The 10,811-nt window shown below is 43.4% G+C and overlaps 1 protein-coding gene across 2 annotated transcripts; it reads left to right on the plus strand.

Moving 5' to 3' along the window:
• The first annotated feature begins 739 nt into the window (after positions 1-739).
• Positions 740-4,389, plus strand: LOC147893751 (BTB/POZ domain-containing protein At1g30440-like). Of its 2 annotated transcripts, none has more exons than XM_087385875.1 (4): positions 740-1,645; positions 1,770-1,839; positions 1,973-3,196; positions 3,644-4,389. In XM_087385875.1, the coding sequence occupies exons 1-4, from the start codon at positions 1,587-1,589 to the stop codon at positions 4,253-4,255; spliced, it is 1,965 nt and encodes a 654-aa protein (XP_087242001.1). In that variant the 5' UTR covers positions 740-1,586; the 3' UTR covers positions 4,256-4,389. The 2 variants fall into 2 exon arrangements, with proteins under 2 accessions (XP_087242001.1, XP_087242002.1); XM_087385876.1 differs by lacking the exon at positions 3,644-4,389 and adding an exon at positions 3,459-3,604 and having other exon boundaries at positions 741-1,645.
• Positions 4,390-10,811: the final 6,422 nt, after the last annotated feature.

Raw genomic sequence — 10,811 nt, forward strand, 5'->3', positions numbered from 1 at the left:
GTAACGAACACCGCACAAATCGCTTCCGGGTGTGCATCGACCGATGTCGGCATCCAATGCCGAAGAAATTAGAAATTCGTCACTGTCAAGATCGATGATGATCGATTGTTGGCATCCAATTTTCCAAATGATCCAATTCCCGACGTAGAAATTCTTCATTGTCTTCGCATCGATGATCAGCAATGTTGGCACCCAGAAATTCGTCACGATGTTGGCATCCAACTCCGAACGTAAAAATTCTCCTGTAGAAGCATCGACGATGATCGATGTTTTCTTTTGGAGACTGCTAAACGTGTTGGCATCCAATTCCGAATCGATGATGATCAACGTGTTGGCACCCAGTTCCGAAATGATGATTTTTCTTGCAAACTGCTAAACATGTTGGCATCCAATTCGGAACGTAGAAATTCGTCACTTCGAAATTGCATGTTAGCACTGCAGAATTTCTACGTTCGGGAATGGATACCAATATCTATGATGTGAATTGTATGTTAGCACTGCAGAATTTCTACGTTCGGAATTGGATGCCAATATCGATCATGATATGTTCTGTGCACAGTGCAAGTTCGGGAAAAACGCCGGAAGTTCGTGGCAAAGAATCGTGTGGCGTTACTACCACATCTCTGAGGTCAATTGTTATTAATAGGTACTGGAAATCGATCAGGCTTCAGCGGCTGCCTCTATCTTGCCCGTCTGGCATTTTTGGTTGGCTTTTGTCTGGTAGATGTTCAGTCTGCAGCTTCTTTCAATGCTTCACGCCGGACAAAATCCATACAGTCCACACGCATCTACCGCTACTCTGATGAGAGAACCGTCTGCAGTTCTCATCTCCATCGATCCGTTCACACCGCCTCTCCTCCACCTTCCCAACGTCACATTCTCCTCACAAACCGCACATTTGATTCATCGCCTACCATTTAATGATCATTCACGACGAAATAGACGATCGGATTTTGCAGCCTTCCTTCAACCTTTTGGTCAAATGGGTCCGTCGTTTCGCATTCACAATTTCACAGCTCTGATCAGCTTCCCGTGATCATTCCACACTTCATTTTGGCCAGATCTTCCCTCTCCTCGCAATCCTCCGCCACACATGGAATAGGGTCGTCCTTACCTCCCCGTGCCCTGGTCCTGTCTCTTTTTGTTGGTCCATTCCTTTTGACAGTCTTTGTCGATGGACTCTCATCATGCGCAAGGGTGGGTGCTGCTCGGGTTCTCATTGTAGAGCGCAGTTTCTGGTCGTTTCACCGGTCCGTTTGGTGTTTCGCTTTGCACCGTCCTGGTTTGCTTTTTTCGTGAGTGTTCTTCTTGGGCTCGAACGGACGGCCGCTCGTACTCCAACTCGGATATATCTCGCTCCGCAGCTTGCTCTACTTCATTAAGCGAAGCAGTTCATTCCTCCTTGTAGATTCACGTCTGTCTATCCTTCATCTGAAATTCTCGTCCTCCCTGCTGCTTTCTTCTTCCGTCGTCGCTCCCCTTTTACGCATCTTGAACTTGCCAAGTTGAAGATGTAAACGGAGCACTTAGGATGGATGATTCACACTAGCACAAAGAGTAATTAGCGTTTCTGAAGAGTCGACGGAATGGCTTTGGTAAAGGTTGGGGACAAGTCTGACGGCTTGCAACTCAGGGGACAAGCTTGGTATGTTAAAACTTTTATTTCTGACATTGAAAATTCTAGGTCTTCTAGGTCTCGAAGGTTCTCATCGCTGCCATTTATCTGGTACTTCACTTAGACAAACTGCGAGTTAACATGTTGTTTCCAGGTTTTGCACGACAGGCCTTCCCAGCGATATCACGGTCGAAGTAGATGAGATGTTATTCCATCTTCACAAGGTTTGGATGATATACACACTCCTCCTAATTGCTAAAAGGGAAGGTTTCAAATTATTTCACGGTTCAATCTTAACTAGGTTCGTATGAAGTCGCATTATCCTAATTCTTGAACATGTCTATGTTCGTGCTTCAGTTTCCTCTCATGTCACGGAGCGGAAGGCTCACAAAACTTGTGACAGAGGCCAGCAACCATGACGAAGAGGAAAGCTGTCATATTCGCCTACAGGGGGTACCTGGCGGGCCTGAGACCTTCGACCTGGTAGTTAAGTTTTGCTATATTGGTGTCCGCATGGAGCTAGGAGTGGCCAATGTCGCAGCACTGCGCTGCGCCGCAGAGTATCTGGAAATGACAGAAGAATATGGGGAGGGTAATTTGATCGCTCTTACCGAGAGCTTTCTGAGCCAAATCGTCGTGAGAAGCTGGAAGGATTCTGTGAGAGTCCTGAAAAGCTGTGAGGCATTGTTACCGCTAGCTGAAGAACTGCTCATAGTCAGAAAATGTGTGGACTCGATCACCATGAAGGCTTGCACTGATCCCAGCTTGTTTGGCTGGCCGATGATGGAGAAGGGGTCGCTACAAAGCCCGGATGGAACAGTGCTCTGGAACGGGATAAGCACGGGAGCGAGGCCAAGGAATTCCAGGCTAGATTGGTGGTATCAGGATATTTCAGTTCTGAATTTGCCTCTGTTCAAGTGTGTGATAAGCGCGATGGAGGAAAGAGGTCTGCGAAGCGAGAGCATTGCAGGGGCGCTGATGTATTATGCGAAGAGATCCATCCCGGGGCTTAACCGGAGACATGATAGCTCGTTCCGAGCTCGTATGAAATCTGTGAGCACCGAGGTCGAGCAGCGTCTTCTGCTCGAGACAATCGAAAGCCTGTTGCCTTCGCAGGAAGGGGTCGTCTCCACCCGCTTCCTCTTCGGATTGCTGCGAACTGCCATGATCTTGAAAGCAAGTCCTGCCTGTATTTCGAATCTGGAGTGCCGAATTGGAGCTCAATTGGATCAGGCAAACGTCGACGAACTTCTCATTCCGAACTATTCTTACTCTTTGGAGACTCTCTACGACATGGATTGCGTGCATCGCATTCTGGATCACTTCCTTCTCTCTGAGAAGGCCACCAGGGCCGCAGCAGCAGTAGCAGCATCGCCGTTGGTCGATGAGGGACCGCTAGTAGGATCTCCGACGCTCACACCGTTGACAAGGGTAGCCAAGCTATTGGACGCGTACCTCGGGGAAGTTGGGCCGGACATCAACTTGAAGCTGGCGAAGTTCCAATCCCTGGTCGAGGCTGTGCCGGACTATGCGAGGGTGCATGATGACGGGCTATACAGGGCGATCGATGTGTTCTTGAAGGTGGAATTCATGACTCGTTTGCTTTTGATGCGGATTGCAAGAGCGGCTGATGGGTTTTGCTTGCCGTTTGCGACTCGCGAGCATGGCTGATTGAGTTTGCAGCGTTCTAGTGTGAGCATGGATCGAATTGGTTGGTTGATTGTGAGCAAGGATTTGAAATCGCAGCTGATTGCAGCGTGGGTGGCTGATTGTTGAGCTGATTGTGAGCGTTTCGCTGCCGATTGCGAGTAACGCTAGTTGGATAGTTTTGAGCTGATTGCAGTGAGCAGTTCGGCGCCGATTGCTGCGAGCATGGGTGGTTCTGCCTCATGAGCATTTGGCTGCCGATGGCGAGCATCGCTGGTTGAATTTGCGCTGATTGTGGGCATGAAGCAGCCGATTGCGAGCATGTTTCGAGATGGATTTCTGAGCTGGTATCGTGGGGGATGGGCGGCGGGTGGGTGGCAGGCACATTCGTGGATGACGGAGGGGGAGAAGGAGAAGCTGTGCGGAGCGATGGACTGCCGGAAGCTATCGCTGGAGGCATGCACGCACGCAGCGCAGAACGAGAGGCTACCGCTGAGGACAGTGGTGCAGGTGCTATTCTTCGAGCAGCTGCAGCTGAGATCCGCCATAGTCGGGTGTGTAGGAGACGAAGAAGAAGAAGCAGCGAGGCCATCGAGGGCAGCTGTGGAGCGAAGGAGCGTTGGAGGAGGCGGCGGCGGCGGGGGCGGTCCGCCGAGTTGGGTGGCGGCGCTGCGCGAGAACCAGGCTTTACGCGCTGATATGGCGGGCGTGCGCCGGCGCTTGGCGGACCTGGAGCTCGAGTGCGTCGACATGCGCCGCCAGCTCGTCCGCCGCAAAGTCGCCGGTTGGGCGGCGGTCCGCCTCGGCTGCATGGCGCCCACGGACGAGGCCCTCATTCCCAAGGGTTGCCACGTCAACGGCGACGCCACCTCTATTTCGGTGGTCACGCAGTCGCGCCATCGCCCCGCCCACCGCCGCCGCCGCCACTCGTCCGACCACTCCTCCGCCCCTTCGCCCCTAGAGAAAGTTAAATTTTCTAACCGTATAAAATAAAGTTTGCTTTTGTAATTTATCGCCTTTCCTAATCTAATCGCATAAACGCACATTCCCGCGATGGAGAACATGAGAAACGTTTCAGCTTGGAAAATAGGAAAGAGCAAGCACATTCTTTGACGTCCGAATTTCCTGTCTGTCTTCCGGTAAAATTCGACGTGTTGTTTGCCTCCAATGTCTCGAAAACCTTATTCTGCTCGATTTTTCCCATGTTAAGAGGGCATTCCCACGTTATAGATTTCTACGACCTATTTCTTGGGAGAGTCGAATAATAGAGCTGAATCATACATTTCACCACCTTCATCGGGACTCTATTTTCATGGCTAACATTGGGAAATATGGCGATGTTAGTCGTGAAGATAGGAAAAGAAAACATTTCGGGGGCTGCTAGCCAATCGCGAAATACAAATTTTCATCATCGTTCCTTAAAGTAAGGATTGAGAAATGAATCAATTCATGTCATATCTCCAGCCAAAAAATTCGGATCATCGTGGGAATGTACTCTAAAGAAACCTCCTCAAACTATGGCGAAAAGTGTGGAAATCGCAAATTAAGCTAGTGGAATGCTATCTAAGAGTTAGTCCCTAAAATGAAATGCTAGTCTCTTGCTCACCTTTTGTAACTCAGTCTAGGTCAGCTCAAATGCGATCGCAACCATCCAATTAACGCATTCTATAAGAGAGCATTCTTTCACACCCTTCGTCTCGCCTACAAACGTAGAATCTTGAAATCGCTCCATTAACATAAGAAAATTTGTCAATGTGTTTTTTTCTAGAAAAAGGAAGTTTCTATTAATGCTTGAAAAACCGTCTATAACTCAAGTGCCACAAGGAGCTAAGGAAGGTAAGTACAAGAGAAAGAACTGGTGTCAAAAAATAACTAGCATGTTTCCGAAAGAACCCAGCACTGCCTAGGAAGTCTCCAAAATGAAAATTTGCCGATGTTAAGCACCTTTCTAGGAAACAGTAGATTTCAGGAGTCTCCAGCCAGTCTCCTCCACTCAACCTCCAAAACTCCACAAGAATCAAGACATGCAAAGCAAGTTGAAGAAGGCGCAAATGATCGATGTGTCTAATAGTAGCATGTACAAAAACAAGATCTGAACAACACACGCACGGACAGGCGAGGAAGGAGCCTCAAAATTAATGGGGAAGATTTCAAACACTCTAACATAGAAAGTTTAACGACAGAAACTCACTACAAACTCGCCTCCCAATAGCTGGGAACTACATGTCAAGTATTCTAGGTAGAAATTTCAACTCCTAGCCTAATGGCCCATCATCAGAATCTGCCCACATTACTCTTGGAAATGCCCTCCCCTACCCTTCCAAGCCATCTTCTTAGTACCTTGGGATCTCCCACCATCATTATCCTCAAACATACCATACCCTTCATTCCTTCATTTAATCAATTCTACCGTTACTAATCAACATATCCATACTTTAACAGCCGCTATCCTATCATGCATGTCGCTAGCTCCCCTCAATTTAGCACTCTCTTACCTCTTAAACAAAATTGTCATCCTATAGTGATAATTTTTACACAGATATATCCTAGTCAACCTAGTTATTTCACCCAAATCTTAGTGTTTTGTTTGGGAGGTGGAGTAGAACCCTCTAAACTTTGTTAAGTGGGCTAATCGATCCACCGAACGCCAAAGATGGACACCACTTGTTGAAATATGTGATGCTAGAAGAGTGATATAAGGAGAAATCTATGATTGGATGAGAGGTGAGAAGAGTCTAGAAGATAAGACATGAGGTGAAGAGATAGGGAAGCCACATAAGTTGATGATGTGTAAAGGTGACCTTGAGGCTCTCTATATAAGAGGCCTATCATTGTATGTTTGATAAGGAGCTTGAAATAGACGTGTGCCCACATCTTGAGTCTCTCCCTTATGGATTTCCTTGTGTACTTTGATCCTCTGTGATCTCGTCTACCTATCTTGGTTTAGACTAGGCTTAGCAAGATCCTTTCTCATTTTTCACATGGTATCAGAGTGTAGGTTGTGCTAAGCCTATTTTGTTCTTTTTAGAGTGTTTGTTTATTTTATCATGCTTGCTTTTTTTTAAGACAAGATTTCGGCACACTCATTATTTAAGTAGGGAGAGTTTTATGTGAGATTCATGCTCTCATGCTGAAAAACTGAGTTGCAAAGGACAAAGCTAACGACTTGGACCATACATTAGTTGTTTGTGGAGCAAGGAACCATGCAATGGTGAGACTCTAAGCTCCATCTATTGTAGCTCTACAAGGAGGAAGAGCAACTAACAATGTTGCCACATTCAAGGAGAGAACAAATCGACTTTAAAAATGAGCAGCCAGAAGGAAAAGGCGGGCATGTAATAGAGGTTGTCACCATTGTTGTGTGCAAGCTCAAAGGAGTTTCTGCATAAAAAGACGGCAACAAGAAGAAAGTTAGCCTGAGGAGGAGCCAGCGAGAAGTTGAGAAACCACAAAAGAGAAGGTTGGTAAAGGTGCAAAAGCGTCTACTCAAGAGGCCGCTGATACTAAGGATAGGCGTCCAGTGAGAAATTGAAACAAACAAGCAAAAGAAGATGGACTTGCAACCACAAGCCTAAGGATTATCTTCACCTTCATGCATTCATCATTTCTAAATTATGTTAGCCTCTAAGCTGAGCTGGACCTGCACGTGGGGACCCATCAATCCCAACGGAATTGCCAAAGCACAAACGAAGGTCTTTCATTCACCTTGACGATGAAGGTGAATTTGTTTCATTTCCTGCTAGCTACGCGTTACATTTATTGGACCGTGGGAACGATTCAAATTTTAGAAAAGGCTTGCTTATGAGTTAGTGGGTTGGCGATCCGCATCCAGAGCATTCTCAAGGAGAAGCAGGACATGCAAAACAAGAGGAGCTGCTCCTTTCCTCCAACCCAATTCACAAGAAAGTCCGAGTGTTAGCTATGGCAGTGACACTCTAATCAAGCACTTTGGTAGCTACATTATATAGGCCTGGGCTGCATTGAATAGCGTTAGGTAGATTCAAATCTGGAGTGCCTCGCATCTTATACCCAGCCACATATCCAAGGAAGGCCTGAGGGTAATGTCCACCGGCACTGCTTAGGAGACGGCCATTGTTAGCAACGAAGATTAGATTAGGCACCCTTATTTGGTTACTTGGAAGTGTTGCTCTTAGAAAGCATGGCTACATGGGATTTGCATGAGCACAAAGAGGAAAAGAGCTAGCCATGAAGGCATTCATTTCTTGCTTCACGTTCATCAACTCGAAACGTGTAAATACCCGTTACAGGCCAAATCAGACCTGCACACAACAGGAATTCAAAATTGCATATACAAGAATAGAACATCAGATTGCAAACTACTATCGAAATAGAATTGCATTGGAATAACCATCTTTCCCCCACACACACACACGTGCAATGTATGAATCAATACATCAAGAATGAGTATGCTAGAGTAGTTACTAACTCCCACATGACCTATGACTCGCTAACTACTACTTATGACCATTCAAGCTGTTTTCTCAAGCTTTAAATAAAATGGCCATGGTTCTTACTTAGAATGAATTTTCTTAGATTTTGTAAGTCCTAGAGCCTAAGCATAACTATAACGCATATGTTTATATTTCCTTGGAGCTAGATATTATACTCATTATGATCTATGGCCTTAAATGTAATTTTAGTGAATGCTGATGGCGAGGCAAAAATTGATGTTTTGCAAATTCTTTGACATGTCTAACAAGTTCCAAACTCAACCGTACTTTGTATACGTCTTCAATAGGATATTATAGAGTAGCATGAGTTTTTAGGGGACCTATTATCATCTAGAACACCCATTCAAATCGTATATTGATTATTTCTTATGTTGTAATTCACGCTAAATTCAAGATACAAGGGTTAAAGGATATCATAAGAACCTTCATATGTTTAAATCATACTTATAGAGTGCCTCTAATCATGAATGAGTGATACCAATTTTAAAAATTTATATGCAGAACACTTATATACGTGATAATTCAAAACTATAAAAGTGAGATTTAATGCAGAACCTATTTTGGTAGTTGATAAATTAGGAGCACTTAATCTCTTTTGGTTTTAGCCTTTATTGTGATGTGGTGACTTTCCCTTATGATATAATATTGTTATATAGTTAAGATATTATGACACTTTGTGGCTATTATATGTAGTATGTAAAGATGCTTATTTATGAAAATTGACTTGTAATGCAACCTGCTAAGCTAACCACACTTGTTAATTGATAAATCAATCCTGCCAAAATGATTTTAAAAAAAAGTTTTATCACTCTTAGGTGTTTGATATACTTATAAATAAACACTTTGTAAAAAATGCTAGCTCCTTGATATCAATTTTATTTCAGGCATGCTAGATAAAGTTTCAAATCTGAGTACCATCTAGGTGAAAGACTGTGTTACTATACATTTGTGAGAATTTTGTAATCACATGTAATAGTTTTTTGTGCTCCTTATATTTTTAGATAATAGTCCTATGAGTCTAAGAGAGGAAATCACCAAAAAACACATCTACAACAAGTTGTGATTTTTTTGCCAGAACCTCAAAAGGACACTTTTATGTCCTGTTATGCTACCAAACTAGTGTTAAGATAACAAGCATTAGGAAAAAGCCTTGGATTTTACCATGTGATCAATAGTCTATCGTGGGTACCCTACCCTTGCACATGGCATAAAATGGTTGTATATATCTCTCACTTGGATTATGAGGGTACTCTAGCAAGCTAGCAAAGCCAAAAGAGCTATGAGCAATGTGCTATCAGAGAAAGTAGCCTATACCCTTAGAACCCTTGAGTTGAGAGTGTGCAAGCAAAGAAGCCTCTGAGTCACCCAACCAAGTTACATCAAAGGGCACACTCTACACCTTGAGTGACATAGACTGAGTAAAAGACCAGCTAGCCCTAAGGGGGAGCACCAAGCAAAAATTGTTATATGTAATCCTACCCTTTTGAAGAGAGCATAAACAAGAGTTTTATGACCTTTTGAGCAAAATTTGTTATATGTAATCCTACCCTTTTGAAGAGAGCATAAACGAGAGATTGAAGACCTAGTACGGCACCAAGGGAGAATATTATTATGTAATGAGCACTTAGTCTACACCTATGATGACATAGGTATTCTATTATGACCGACCTAGCATCAAGGGGGGTGTTGAAATATGTGATGGTAGAAGAATGACATAAGGAGAAATCTATGATTGGATGAGAGAACTGAGAAGAGTCGAGAAGACAAGACATGAGTTGGAGAGATAAGGATAAGGATGCCAAATAAGTTGATGATGTGTAAAGGCGACCTTGAGCCTCTCTATATAAGAGGCCTATCATTATGTGGTTGGTAAGGAGCTTGAAATATACATTGGATTGAGTGTGCCTACCTTGAGTCTCTCCCTTATGAATTTCCTTATGTACTTTCATCCTCCGTGATCTCATCTACCTATCATGGTTTAGACTAGGCTTAGCAAGATCCTTTCTCATTTTGACACCTCTTTGGGGCTACTCTCTCAAATTCACCCAATACGAGGGAGTGGAGGGTCTCTCTTAAGTGCTAATCTCTAGCTTTCCATGACTTCCTTCCAAATGCTATGGTATGTTTCATACATTGTAAAATAAATGTATGACTAACCAAAGTGCTACCTTGCTCATTTCTTACTGATTAGGACTCACATCCTTGCTAAGGCATATATAAATATAATGAAACAATTTACAACATAATTGTTTGGGCCAACGATAATAGATTTATGGATTAATTATGTAGATATTTTTTACTGGCAACCAAAGCATTATCTTCTTCAATTCCACTCATTTGCTTTACTCTTCCTCAATTCCTCACTCTACCAATGAAATCTTTTGGGCCTTTTTAATGTAACGATACTAGCTTTATGAATCAATTATCTACATATTTTTCAATGTAACCATAATAGCTTGTATGAATAAATTATCTAGATGAGTCTTTGACTCTACCCACCAAATTGCTACCTTCTTCAATTCCCCACTTATTAGGATTGACTTTCTTGTCAAAGTGTATATATAATGAACGGCTTTCTCATTTCACCTTTTGGGTATTTTCAATGTAACCACACTAGCTTTATGAATCAATTTTTGAGATTTATGTAGCTTCAACTCACTTTCATGGGATGGTGATGCAGAGCATCATCTATCACAAACTTTGCAAGGCATCATGTAAGACATATGTGATGTTGCATCAAAATTGAGCACCAAATGCTTTTCCTATAAGTCTAGTTTGAGTTGCCACTCATGCATGTGATGCAATTTATTCAATACATGATGGTTATTGAATCAAATTGTCTATGTTTGCTAGTCTCGAAAAGATAATTTGTCATGATGTGAACAATTGACACCTAACCTCTTGCTCGATCACTTTGATCCTCTTTAATGGAGTCATTGAATTAAGCACCTCTTCTTGTTGATCCACTATGATTGTTGCCAATTGGCTATCATGACCCTTATCTCACAAGTCTTTAAAAGTGGTTTATGGTGTCCATGTGACCAATGTGATAAAGTAGTTCCATATCACATCTTCTT

Source organism: Dipteris shenzhenensis, chromosome 15 (assembly GCF_047967505.1).
Source record: "Dipteris shenzhenensis isolate YYH24624 ecotype China chromosome 15, Dip_SZ_1.0, whole genome shotgun sequence".
NCBI lineage: Eukaryota > Viridiplantae > Streptophyta > Polypodiopsida > Gleicheniales > Dipteridaceae > Dipteris > Dipteris shenzhenensis.

What these genes read in the sequence shown, in the direction of transcription:
- LOC147893751 (XM_087385875.1), top strand. Translation starts at nt 1,587, where the DNA reads ATGGCTTTGGTAAAGGTTGGGGACAAGTCTGACGGCTTGCAACTCAGG. An exon ending in CAACTCAGGGGACAAGCTTG is followed by an intron (nt 1,646 to 1,769) that starts GTATGTTAAAAC and finishes TGTTGTTTCCAG; the next exon opens with GTTTTGCACGACAGGCCTTC. An exon ending in CGATCGATGTGTTCTTGAAG is followed by an intron (nt 3,197 to 3,643) that starts GTGGAATTCATG and finishes GGTGGGTGGCAG; the next exon opens with GCACATTCGTGGATGACGGA.